Source organism: Harmonia axyridis, chromosome 1 (assembly GCF_914767665.1).
Source record: "Harmonia axyridis chromosome 1, icHarAxyr1.1, whole genome shotgun sequence".
Lineage (NCBI taxonomy): Eukaryota > Metazoa > Arthropoda > Insecta > Coleoptera > Coccinellidae > Harmonia > Harmonia axyridis.
Genome location: NC_059501.1, coordinates 22054786 through 22069233, shown reverse-complemented (window position 1 = coordinate 22069233; position 14448 = coordinate 22054786). Strand labels below are relative to the sequence as shown.

General features: G+C 32.3%; 1 protein-coding gene across 3 annotated transcripts in view; it reads right to left on the bottom strand.

Moving 5' to 3' along the window:
• The window catches only part of LOC123671333 (zinc finger SWIM domain-containing protein 4-like), a 128434-nt gene extending 115416 nt beyond the window's left edge, over positions 1 to 13018 (bottom strand). For all 3 annotated transcript variants that reach the window (XR_006746077.1, XM_045605096.1, XM_045605098.1), the window contains exon 1: positions 12648 to 13018. Coding sequence is in view for 2 of the 3 variants with exons in the window: in XM_045605096.1 (XP_045461052.1) it covers positions 12648 to 12996 (349 nt within the window). In the remaining variant the exon portion in view is untranslated. The remainder of the gene's footprint in view (positions 1 to 12647) is intronic.
• Between the last annotated feature and the right edge of the window lie 1430 nt (positions 13019 to 14448).

The following is a 14448-nucleotide window of genomic DNA, read 5'->3' as shown; positions in this document are numbered from 1 at the left end:
AATAATAAATAAAATGAAATTTTCCAATTTTCTCTTATAGCTTGAAAACAGATGAATTCATAAAGTTGCGGTTCTACCTAAATTAATTCTTCCAAAAATCGAGCCCGAAAATGTGGCATTCGTTTTTTGTTTTTTTCTAGCTCGAAGGGGTTCTGAGTTCCCGAGTGGAATCCCCTAAATAGAAAACGAATTTGAGAAAACCTCAGCGTTAAAAACATATATAAAGGGAGCATATGTCATTTTCAGTAAACAAATTTTGTTCCTAACATGAACTATCAAATTTGACATGAAGCGTGCGGAAATGAAAACATATCAGTGATGGGATATTTCACAAAATTCGCGAGTTTCTCCACAAGAACGCTCTTCTTATGTCCTATAGTGAATCAACGTTTCATATTAACTCAAAATATATTGAAATAAATACCTAAATATATCAGAAATTCACCAATAGGAGAGCAAAAGTTGCCAAACCTTGGATTTCAGCTGCTCGATACAGAAAATAATAAATATGGTGTATACTATAAATTCGACAATTAGGAAAAATATCGGATTCCAAATATTAAAATTTGCATATTTAATCGGAAATTACTCGAATCAATATATTTCATTCGATATAATATACATTCATAACGATATAGTAAAATTGTGAATTTGAAAATATATCACAATAAGAGAACGTAATCTAACCATGTTGGAGACATGTAAAAATTGCGTATACTTCTTCTATAAATAAATATTTATTACTCTATGGGGAAACCTTAAAATTAACCAAGGAATCTTTCTTTTTCATTTGTACCTCCAATTCAGATACATTTCGATAGTGTCAGACAATATCGATACCATATAAATATATCGATAGTTTTCTTTCCCTTGGCCATCCCTAGACCGGCGTCTGTAACGATCGGCAGTTATAGCGTAAAATCCACCGAAAACCTTGGATATTAATAAGTTACCCAGAAAATGAGTGTGTGTCGGCCAATTTTGGACGTCTTCGATTCCGTTTTAAGTACAGGCCGTGATGACGCTGGCCAAATTGGATCGATGAATACGGGCCCCAGAAAAAAAGAGTAGCGGCTTCCTTTGGCCCAAAATGATGGGGGTGCGTTCCGTGGTCTCCGCCATGGACCGGACTGGGGGATTGGGCGGACAGGTCCGTTAAATTAATGAGTTGGATGGCTGGAAATTATACGGTCCTCGATACGTACGGCGTTATTGGATGCTGTTTGCTGGGACGTGGGTAATCTACAGGGTGTGACGGGAATTAAACGGACGGCGGGTTTCTTATTTGGGATGAGAAAACGATATGTCTCAAGGGCTATACTAATTTATCGAAAAAAATCTTTTTCCTGTCTCAGAGTCTGATCTGAGGTTGCCTCATTCTAAATGAAGACAGAGCTGACGTGAATTCACCCTTGCATGCACTCTTGGAGACCTCAGAACTGTATACAATTTTGTTTTCTATGTGCACATTTGTCTCCCAATAAGAAGTTTCATTTTGATATTAATAAAAGCGAATAGGGGAGACTTGGGAGGGTTGATACACGTTCAAATTTCCCGCCTCGGTTCTTCAAAATTGACGTAATCGCGTGCAGTGCCTGAGTGTGAAAATAGTGTCAGTTGAAACCTTAGAACGATCGCGTCACGAAAAATAGTTCAGTGTGTTTTCTACATATTCGATTTAAGAATTTGCATAAAAAACGTAAGGCTTTATCTCTTTATCAACAAAAACTAACGAAATTCATTACTTTATTCTTAATGCGCATTTAATTTCGAAAATAGACGCCAGTAGTAAAGACCTTCAATCGAATATCATAATATGTTCACGTCCTATATTATCTAAATTTGTCTTCTAGGGTGGTTCAATACAGTAAATCTCACCACAAAAGCAAAGTTTTAAACAGAAATGCAAAAAAAAATGTGTTTGATGACTTGGATCTTGAGGACAAAAATGAAAAAGATCCATTTTCTGACAAACGTTGAAAATAATGAATTGCAGTAGATGCAAGCTGGATCGTCATCTTCTTTATTCTTAAAAGTAAGTTCTCACTACCTAAATTCCACACAAATTTTCGAGTAATTTCACAAACAACTTCTTAATTTGAACTCTTTCCGGTCAGTATTGTTGAGAAAAATATGACTTCGAAACTTCCACCCAAAACTATTTCAGACATCAGTGTAAACATAAAAATTCCAAATCTCCAAGTACCGAATTTCGATTATCCTGACATATGAATGGAGCCTTTCGATATGTTCGTTAGAAAAGGGCCAAAATTTCAGGAAAAACTACTCAATAGTATAGGTAATCGAAAGTGAATTCTTATAGCATTTTCGACAGCACTAATTGCAAAAGCCTAATGTATTATTAACTTGAGAACATTTTCGGTTTCTACAAAGAACTCGTAATGGACTATATTTCAAAGTTTGGCTTAACCTCTAAAGTCCCACCAACTATCTTCTATTTTTACTGGTCGAAGTTAATCTTATCTAAAAGGATCTATTTTCATGGGTTTCTCCATTGTCATTAATTAAAAACGGACATAAAAGGTTTTTCAATTAAATACGTAATTCTGAGGAATAGTCGGGAAGAATTACGTTCTTCTTAATCTAGGTACCTTTTTATTCTCGAAATTTATCACGAAAAATTCAATTCTTACATATTCTATAAAAGCATACAGGAGCTTAGATTCTAAATCCGTGATATTGCGCTTTCATATGCTTCATACTTGTTTTTAATTTTTATTAATTCAATATCATAAATTTTATAACAAAAAGGTTTCTGAGATATTGAACTTTCACATCAACTCTACTATCAATTTGATCGACTTGGTATTTTTGAAAAAAATACCTACCTTTGGAATTGTATAAAATAAAAAATAGCCCACATTGAAATTTTCAAAGCTAACATATTGGAATGGAATCCAATAGTCAACTAAGACTTATATTGTTGATATTGTTCAAAAACTATGGGTTGAATTGTTACAAAAATCAATGATATCATCATCATGACTTATACTTTTCAACATCAGAATAAAGCTCATAGAATACCGAGGAGTGTTATTATAGCGAGGCACAAAGAAGAACCAACCAAAAAAAGATCGAATTCTGCCTGCTGCACACTGCCGAAGACAAGGACTCTTTTGTTCACCGTTTCTGTGCTGTTGATTGAGGTAGAAAGAAAGGAAACGAACAGAATAAATAAATGAAATGGCCACCACCTAGGCCGGTTTTACCTGTAGAGGAGAGAACGGTATATAAACATTTTAATCTACGGTTCGAGGATCGGTTCAAGGTGGATTGTGTAACCATGGTGCATAAAAATATTAATTTCATTCGGTGTCTGCTTGGTATACCAATATGTGAGGTGAGGATATACTCTGAAGAAACCGTAAGAATTATCGTCGGTTCACGATATAGGGTGTCCCAGAATTGGTGGTTAATAGCCTTTCAAAAATGCGATCCTTGAGATAGATTTTATTTATTTTCACCGCAACTAACAAAGCAAAAGCTATGGAATTCGAAACTACTCTTGTTATTTGTAAAAACTCTTGTGAATTGACTGTGGAAATTTCAGTCAGGTGTTTCTCAAACACCACATAAAAGCTGGTAGAACCACTATGGAATTTTTTTTTGTTTAATTTTAGGCTAATTCATTACCCTACTGAAAAATGTTTTGTTCTTCAATTGTGGGATAAATCCTGCTAGTTCTACTGTTAAGCTGGCAGAATCCTACCCAATAAAGAAACACCTTAAAAGAAATTCTCTTACATAGTAATTTTAGGCTCTATTGAGGCTATTTTATTATCATATTACTCATTTTTTGTTCTTCATTTTAACGAGATATCACCCTAAATTGGCAATACCAAATGCAAATCGAATGTACCGGGTTTTTCACCATAATTTGACACCCCCTTCAACTTTGTTACTGAAAGAGGTACAAAAATATGTTTTCTACAAAAGTTTCACGAAATCGACTAATGTTTTTTAAAATGATTTCACAAAAGGAAATATATACAGAGTAGGCAACATATCGATTGCAATTTCATTTTTTCAAATGGAACACCCTGTATATTTTTCTATATTTGACTAACTCTTTTTCCCCTGATATGAACATATGTTCGGCCTATCTCTCTTATTCTGAGTATCACAGAGTTTTAAATTTTAAGAACCACCTGTCAAGCTAAGTAATCAGTTTTCAAGTGGAAGGCTGCGATAATTCAATATGCTCTTTTTTGAGTTATCTCGTTAACAACGATATATGACATACGTTTGTCATTAAATGAAACTATTCATCGAATATGCACTACACAGAAGCGGAAAAATGAAGTTGCAATCAATATGTTGCCCACTCTGAATATATTTCGTTTTGTGAAATCATTTTAAAAAACACTAGTCGATTTCGAGAAACTGTTGTAGAAAAAAATTTTTTGTAACTTTTAGTAACAAAGTTAAAGGGGGAATTAAATTATGGTGAAAAACCCGGTACATGAAAAATCTGATTGCACCATCATTTTAGGCTTACGTTTGAAACCTCACCCTTGATGTTCGTTTTTCTCAATAATTTGGCAATATGAACCTAACATGGAGACTCTAGCAAAACCTTTGATATCACGTTCAACTGAGGAGCAAAAATTTTCGTAAGAAGGTAATTAATTATTTTGAATGAAGCCTAAAATTGATATGTAAGTGAATTTATTCTAAGGTATTTTTTTATTGGGCTGGTACTGCTAGTTCAACGGTCAAGCTAGCAGGATCTTTTTTATAAAACGTAAATTCAGAAATTTGGCATTGGATTCGAACCTGATCCCAAATGCTATAATGAAATGGTACACAAAAGATCGATTAGCATTGTTGATTCTGCTAGCTTAACGTTGAGCTAGTAGAATCCGCTATTTCTTCCATAATTGAAAAACCAAATATTTATCAATAGATTAATAAATTAGCCTCAAATTAATCAAAAATTCCAAAGTGGTGCTGCTAGCTTTAATGGGGTGTCTCAAACAGCCTAAATTTCAGAACTTTTTACTACCTCAATATTTTCGAATTTAAAGGCAAAAAACTCAAATGTATTATACTAAAAATACTCTATGCATTTCAATTTGGAAGCTTCTCATCAAAAATGGAAAATATAGAGTTAAGAAAAAGTTAAAAGCAAGATTTGAAACGCATCCTCTTGAAATTTCTGTAGTATATTTAGTGTAGTAGTTAGAGCTCCTTAGTAGCAAGACTCAAACCAAATATGTTTTTTGCTGCATTAGTTCGGGAAAAATAAATAAAACCCATCTTAAGGGCTATTTCTTTTTTCAATGTATAATCTTTGGAGGCATTCCTTGAAGCAACTCGAAAAAAATTCAACCAGTTCCCACACCGAAGAGCTTATATTATTGAGAAATGCACTTCTGTCGCACAGCTGGCATGAATAACCAATGATAATGTGTTCAACATAAAGGGAAAGATTATTGTTGAAGACGTGAAAGAAACTCGTATGTGGTATGCATAAAGGGTAGGTCATCTGCTACCTTTTCATGCTGCTACAGAATAAATAGCTTGGCACTATAGGCCATCAACGGAAAAAAAATGCAAATTTTAAATAGGTTTATTGATTCCAAATCAATGATATGAAAAAAAATTCTTCTGACTATAGAACCATTGAAAATAGTACTTTATGGAGTATAATAATGATGCTAGTAACAGTAATTCATTGATTTGCAATAATTACTTATTGCAATTAATGAAAATGTAAAATGTTAAAAAATAATTGGGAAAAATGAAGAAAAGTTGATCCTATTATCGTCTGAAAGTCTTAAATGCCTTTGTATATAACGAATAATTATCTGATACCCGCATATAGGGGGGTTTATTCTTTGAGTGTAGAGTACTGAAAAGGAATGAGAGATAGAAATATACGAGTTGAGTGACATCTAAACTTAATCCTCCATCGATTCAGGTTTTTTTTTATTTTAATCAATCAAAATTCAACAACCACAATAATTTAATGCGTCTTTTGTGTTCTCTTGAAATAAGAAGAACCTAATTCCATTCTTTTCGATGTTTGTTCAGTTAAGCTACTATAATGTAGATCATTAAAGGACTATTACGTTTCTATAATAACCTCCCCCCTTCCCAACAAATGATTTACTTTTAAGTCTCCTAACGATTTACCTGCACGAACACATCTTTTATACTTCCCTTATTAATGCCGAATTATTCTGTCTCCTATAGCACATCTGATGAATTGTCCAAGTAACAAAAAATATTTCCACTTACTCGATAATCACAAAAATGGGCTCAATCAATCATGTCCCATAACCTATTTCGATTTGCTGCTCGAGTTGCTGCATAATAATTTAATAAATTCCTAAATTGTAGGTACAAAAAAAAAATTCCTTGGATAATTTTAAGAATAAAAAATCCTTCAAACATGGGCCCGCAAACGATTTGTTTTTGAGATACAGTTTGTTTCTTGTATCATACTTTGTGATGATAAATTCATCACATCTTACTAACTGGATCTTTATAATAATTTGGATTTTCCTGAAGATTACGAGATTTGTTTGAATTTTTTCAACACATGATGAACACTTTATATTGTAATATCTTTGCCGAATTTGAGTTGAATATCTTGTTGAGGAAAAGTGCTATCGAGGGTGCTATGATTAAAAAACTTTTTTCTTTATTTTCAAAGTACATATTTTGAGGAATTTGAACCGAAATTCAAATGAAATTTAACACTGAATATATACAGCGTGGACCAACGAAAACTTTACTACACGATTTTCCGCCTTTAAAATTAAAAAATAAGAAAATCGCTCGGACCCGTCAATTTCTGATTCGAGGTGGAACAACTTTTCCGCTCTTCGCAAAGGGATGAGGGATGTTGGAAAATCGAGATCTTAACTTTTCGTTAGACTACCCTGTATGCACTTATCAAATTTCAACAAACGTCAATAATTGTCAATATAATATAATTTGGATATATATTGAAATGATTTGCAACATTATTCGCAATATCTCTCAATTCTGGTGGCGATAAATCGATTTCGATAAGACATAATTCACCAATTTAATATGTTATTGTAAATTGTTTCAAAATTCGAAACTTAGGGCCAATTGCACCATTCAAAAAATGAACGCTGTTTACCTAATCAATGTTTAGTACTAATCGATGATTATACTTTCTACCGATTGCACCTTTGATGTTTAGCTAAACATGAGATATGTTTGGCAACATTTCAAAATATCGACGGTGATCATAGAAAAATCAGGAATTTCAATTTTCTATTATAATGTTCTCTGTTCTTGTGGTGACAAAGTTGAAATAAATCATAAATTATCATTATAAATTGTCATTGAATAATTCACGATCTTAATCAGAATCCATATTTCAATTTTGAAATTCCTCACAAAACCAAACACAGAAACATATAATGTGACACCATCAGGTTATGTCCATAAAGACTTAATGTTTATGGTTATTTAATAAGTAATATGTTTTGACGTTTTGAGTTGTGCAGAACCATAGACATTATATCAAATTGATATTAGATCTATGTGCAGAACCTTGTTTAAGGGCCAATTGCACCATTCAAAAAATAAACGCTGTTTACCTAATCAATGTTTAGTACTAATCGATGATTATAATTTCTACCGATTGCACCGTTTGATAATAATCGATGTTTCGCTAAACATGAGATATGTTTGGCAACATTTCAAAATATCGACGGTGATCATAGAAAAATCAGGAATTTCAATATTCTAGTATAATGTTCTCTGTTCTTGTGGTGACAAAAATAAAATAAATTACAAATTATTATTATAAATTGTCATTGAATGATAATTCACGATCTGAATCAGAATCCATATTTCAATTTTGAAATTCCTCACAAAACCAAACAGAGAAACATATAATGTGACACCATCAGGTTATGTCCATAAAGACATAATATTTATGGTTATGTAATATGTCATATGTTTTGACGTTTTGAGTTGCGCCTCTTATCAAATTGATATTAGGTCTATGCGCAGAACCCTGTTTAAAACTAATCGGAAAAATAATCAACGATTAGGCAAATGGTGCAACTGACCCTAACGATTCATATTCAAATTCTGTAATCTGTCAATTTTCGTAACAGTCACACCAACTGCGTAGATACGCTATACAAGTCACTAGAAAAATAATCTGAATTTTTCGACAATATTTCACAAAACTTGACTAAAATAGAGAAAATATCGTCTAATCTCGCGTCTAATACTCGTTGCAGAATGGGCTCCTATTCCAACACTCGAATTTGGCATTCTTGTTGGAATAGGAGCCCATTCTACAACTTGTTTCAGAATATACTAGTATTTGAAGCGTCAAAATAAGGATAATTTGAAGGCAACTAGGATGTAGCAATCCTTTAAGTATGGAGACCCTATATTTGTAAAGTAACCCCTATTTAAGAAGTCTCAATGTTTGCAATTGCCAAGTATTATTTATTTTTAAAATTTGACAATAATGTCAACTGTAAAATATTAAACATAACTAATCGGAAAAATAAACGTCCAAATTTTCCTGTTTAGTGTAATCGGTGATTAGGCCACATTAAACGTCATTTGACAGATGGTGCAAGAGAAATCAGAAAGTAATCAATGTTTAAATTTTTAATCAACGATTAGGCAAATGGTGCAACTGGCCCTAACGATTCATATTCAAATTCTGTAATCTGTCAATTTTCGTAACAGTCACACCAACTGCGTAGAGACGCTATACAAGTCACTAGGATATATAATCTGAATTTTTCTTTTAATTTCGACAATATTTCACAAAACTTGACTGAAGTAGAGAAAATATCGTCTAATCTCGCGTCTAATACTCGTTGCAGAATGGGCTCCTATTCCAACACTCGAATTTCGCATTCTTGTTGGAATAGGAGCCCATTCTACAACTTGTTTCAGAATATACTATTATTTGAAGCGTCAAAATAAGGATAATTTGAAGGCAACTAGGATGTGACAATCCTTTATGTATGGAGACCCTGTATTTGTAAAGTAACCCCTATTTAAGAAGTCTCAATGTTTGAAATTGCCAAGTATTAATCATTTTTAAAATTTGACAATAATGTCAACTGTAAAGTATTAAACATAACTAATATTTGACAGTTGACTGAATTCTGAGTATATAATTATGACAGCTGGCGATATTTCTGAATTCTGAGTAAATATAGTTATGTTTCGTTAAGGTTAGGCTTAAGTTCATCCGGCATAAATCCTTATTTTAAAATTCGTTCGGGATCAATCCTCAGCTTCGGCCCTGTCCAAAATTTCCTAGTATTATTCCGTACGCCGTTTCGGTCGAGTGTGCGGCCGTATTTCCATTTACACAACTGGAAAAAACAAATAGAGGCCGTGTTTGCGCTCGGCTGTGACATGGAGCAAGTATCGAATTTAGACGTAGGGAGCGCAGGAAGTCACGTTTTGCCTAGCTTTCTGTTCCCAAGGTGGGAACGGTCGTAGCCAGATGATCACAGAAAACTAGTGCGCATCGGTTGCAATATGCAGGGATATTCTTATTGATTTGAACGGGGTGGGGATGATTGTATCAATTACATCGGTCAACAATGAGTCTTCGTGAGCCCTAATTTCAATTACATATATATTTCGCTTTCTTCGTATCAGGATCTAAGTTGGCTTTTATTTCGAATATGAAACATCGATTCGGTTTAACAAAACAGTTATTTATGAACAGGATGAATAGGTATAGACTACAAACGCTGCTTAATTTGGGTTTTAAAACCCAAATATATATTGTTTTTTATATTGGAAATATCAATGAAAAATTTGAAAACTTTCTGAATCTCGAGATTTCCATCAATTATGATGTTTTTGCCTAATTCATATGTTAGATTTCATTTCACATTCGAATATTCTTCTATGAATCAAAATGTTAACTAATTTTGACATGTAAAAGTGACGTCTCAGTCATTGATCGAAAATGGCGACATATTGGATACGCAATTTTTAGAAAAATAAGATTTTTCTTTCTAATATGGATATTTTTGGTAGAAAAATACTCAAGAAATTGCAAAACTTACTTTCGATTAGATGGAATCGATATTTCTCGAGTTATTGGAAAAATTAAATTCAAGATGGCTTCGATTACGAAAACCTGCAGATTTTAGATCGTTAACTGTGAACATTTCAGAGGGGTTGGAAATTGACAATTTTGTACGCTTCACATTTCAAAAATAATAATTTGAATTTTTCTACCGTAATATCACGCTTCTTTTAATGGAATTAGTTGTGATATAAACTATCATTTCTTGTTTAAATTTGACTTATTTGATTTTCGGAAAAATGACAATTGAATACAAAGGTGTATTTTAAGGATCTCAGTGGGCTTTACTTATATTCATTTTGAATATGAAACATCTATTCGTTTTAAAGAAAACAGTTATTTATGAACATGTCGAATAGGTAAAGACAACTACAATCGCTGCTTAATTTTGGTTTTCATTGCTTTAACGCAACCCTTCAGTAATAGTTGAAAATATCAATGAACACTTCGAAAATTTTCTGAACCTCGAGATTTTCAACAATTATGATGTTTTTTTCTCAATATTTGTGTTAGATGTCATTTAACATCTGATTCGAATATTCTTCTATGAATCTAAATGTTTACTAATTTTGACATGTCAAAGTGACGTCTTACTCATAAATCGAAAATGGCGAAATATTGGAAACGAAATTGTCATAAAATAAGATTTTTTTTTCTAATAAATATATAAGTCGTGGAAAAATACGCATTAAATTGATTGAAACTTAGTTTCAATTAGATGAAATCGATATTTTTCGAGTTATTCGGAAAATTAAATTCAAGATGGCTTCAATTACGAAAACTGCAGATATGAGATCGTGAACTGTGAACATTTCAGGAAGGTTGGAAATCGACAATTTTGCACGCTTTACATTTCAAAAATAATAAATTGAAATGTTTCGATCGTAATATCACACTTCTTTTAATGAAATTAGTAGGAATGAGAACTATTATTTCCTATTTAAATTTGACTGATTTGGTTCTCCGAAAAATGACAATTGAATACAAAAGTGACAGTTTACTGTTGAAATATCCAATCCCTATTTAGAAATTCTAGTAATTCAAGATGAAGTAGGTATTTAAGTTGTTAATTTCCAATAAGATAATAAGATAATTTTATTGTGCAATATTTCAAACAAAATATGCCTAAAATAGGTATGAAAAAAACTGTAGAATTTTTTATTTAAGTAAATGCAATCAAACTCTAGATCCTATCAAAGTTCAATGACAGATGTTAGCACAAATAACGCACCAGTTCGAAAAATCCCAACTAGCATTTCCACAACAATACAATGTCATTATCCTCGAACCAAATCAACTTTTAGCTGAAGTAAATGATATTTTCTCCTCATCAATAGGACGAATAAATAGTATTATAAACATTAACAGAAAATCTGCATTTCTCAAATACCAGATCGATATCGATTTTGCTGCTGTGCCCACTGCTCTCCGAGCACCGATTTTTTTATTTATAATTTTTTTTGTGTGAATTTACCACATTATTACAAAACGGTCTCAAGAAAACTACAATAGTATAATAAAAATAAATATGTGGGATCCATTTCAGATGTTCCACCCAAAAACATTCAAAAAGGTTCGAAAACCATAAAAATAGTGTTTCAGATTTTCGACAAACGTGTTTTAGCTCACGAAGAAAACAGTAATAAATAAAACAGGACACCAATCCTTGAAACAGAATACCTATTTTGGAGTTTTTATGGTTAGAATTCGATTGTTCCGAAAAAGAAACTTCTAAGAAAGCTTCTAATCTTTTACCCCATAGCAGAGAACATTAAATGATTAATTCTGATGACACCTATTTCACACCCTTTTGAAATGATAGTATACCGAGGGTATACCTAATACAAGTAAGTTGTCTTTTAATATAATACTGAACACCAACTGGAATTTTAATATGTACTCGACTGTCAGTACCCACATACCTATCTCTATACGAATTGTTATCTGAAAGTACTCACATTAGACTCTTTCGAGTTTTGTTTGAGAAAAACTGTGTCATCTGTTATACAAATTTCTTTGAAGAATTATCGAATATGACATTTGATCAGGAAGAATAAAACGAAAGGAGAAATATATTCGTTTAAAACTTGAATCCCAACGAAAATATGTGTTGTAATCAAAATAAGCGAAATTAATTTCATAACTTTGTTAGTTTGTCAACAATAATTGCAAAATGTTTATTTTGTATCATTAAATACATTATTAACAAATATTGATTCAGCAGTAGAAAATAATCAACCCCTTCAATAATAATCATTATGTGTAATTAGTATTACATTCATATTATTCGAGGTTATCCGCTAATTCGTATTGTATCGAAGAATCACCAGTTAAAAATTCGACTAATCTTCATATTGTACGATTATGAATGGCCATGATAAACAGTATAAGAAACCCAAACATCGAAGCCGACCGAGATCAGTACACCGCATACAAGATGCATCCGATAAATTCAAACTGACAGATATTCAATACTCCTACCCCACTGAATCATCAAATTCAGCCCGATTACGAATACGTGCGCTTACGAGGGTAACGAAAAACGAAAACTCACCAACTTGCAAGACGTTATCCACACAACCGGTCTCGAGCAGTTTTAATCCTTTGCAGAAAGACAAATTCTGCGGCTCGGCACTCGAATTCACTGGGGGCACTTGAGACAACGAAGAGTACATACAAATATCACGTTCGTTCCTCGGAAACGACCAAAAAATTATACGTCTCTGTACGGGTTCGGGTATACGGTCATAACGTTCCTCTATACGTTGAAACGGAATAGTTTCAGCCACTTTTTTCGCCGTGATGTCTAAAAGGGTGTCGGGGCTGCAAGGACTCGGGTCCTTGAGCAAAGCCACCCCGTTTACGCTGCCACGGGAGCAGCAAACCCGCTTGGCTTGTGCCATCTACAACGCACTCTCACTGACTGAGTTCTCCGCAGGAACTGACGAGACGAGGTAGGGAGACGCTTGCGACGTTGCCATATTGGTAAAATTTTACGGAGAAGAAAGGGAAATTATCAAGAAGTCAAAGATCGTTTTAAATTCAAAGGAAATTTTGTTTGTTCTTGAATCGTAAGTATTATTGCCCTTGCAATTTGTCTAATTAGTGATCATATCAATTTATTTATTTACTTATTCATACAGGCTTGCCATTTTAGAATCTTAATTCTATAATGTATTCTGAACAAAAAAAAGAAAAACAAAAAATTCAAGAACTATATATAGAAAGAAGAAAAATCAACATTAACCTGTAAAAACCTTATTCACAATTATAAACCTGACTCCTCACCAAGTATCGTTTCATTGAAAAATAAACAATAAAAATAATATTTCTGGAATTGGATTCTCTTAATGCTCTGTCTATCGTATTATTGAAACTATAATTATTTGGACAAAATCAAATAAATAATTTATATTTCAATTACAACATCTCGATTTTTAGCCCTTACAAACAACAGCTTCATTAGGTGCTGGAACAATTTGAACAATTCTTGGGTACATATATTTTGGGAAAAATTTCAGAAATCTGATTTTGACTTTATTGCTTTCAAATAGCGAATTCCTTTTTTTCCTGATGTATTGAGATTATCAAGGAAGAACAGAAAGAACATAATGTTCAATAACCGATAAAAAAAGAGAAACAACATTACAAAATAGAAAACATATTATTATTATACAAAAAAAAGAGCAGAGGACTAATCCTATAGTGCTCAAATTAAAAAAAAAAAAAAAACAATGAAAATGAAAATAAAACTGAATCTCCAAGTCCATGAAATTGTCCAGCCTGTTCTTGAAGGTGTTCATGGTATGTGCTGATATCACTTCTTCCGGCAGAGAGTGAATAAACAAAAGAAAAAATATTAATATCAAATACAAGTTATTCTTATTTCCACTAGTTATCATGTAAATAACAATTGCTTTGCTACAAACTAGCTTCTTCAGATTTCTTACATTTCGAATATTGAATTGTTCAAAATGTAATAAATCTGAAATAGTGTGTAGAGAAACAATTATTAGTTACATGATAAAATAATGGAAAGTGGAATAACTTGTGCTTAATATTAAAAGGAAGGCCCAAGTCAATCAAATATTCAAAATAATAATAAACAATTTTGAAATATGATTAAAAGAAATATGATAATGAATAAAAAATCATTATTTACAATAAGAAATTGTAACAAATAATAAAACAGAAAACAGTAAACACGCAATGACTGATTCATTTTATAATTTGATTGAAATGAGTTTAATTTGCTAAAGATCTATGAAATCGAAGCACAATAAAATATATTGAAAAATTTATAAAGGTAGGAACCTAGAAGAGACATGATAAAAATTCTAAAGCCCATCATTCTC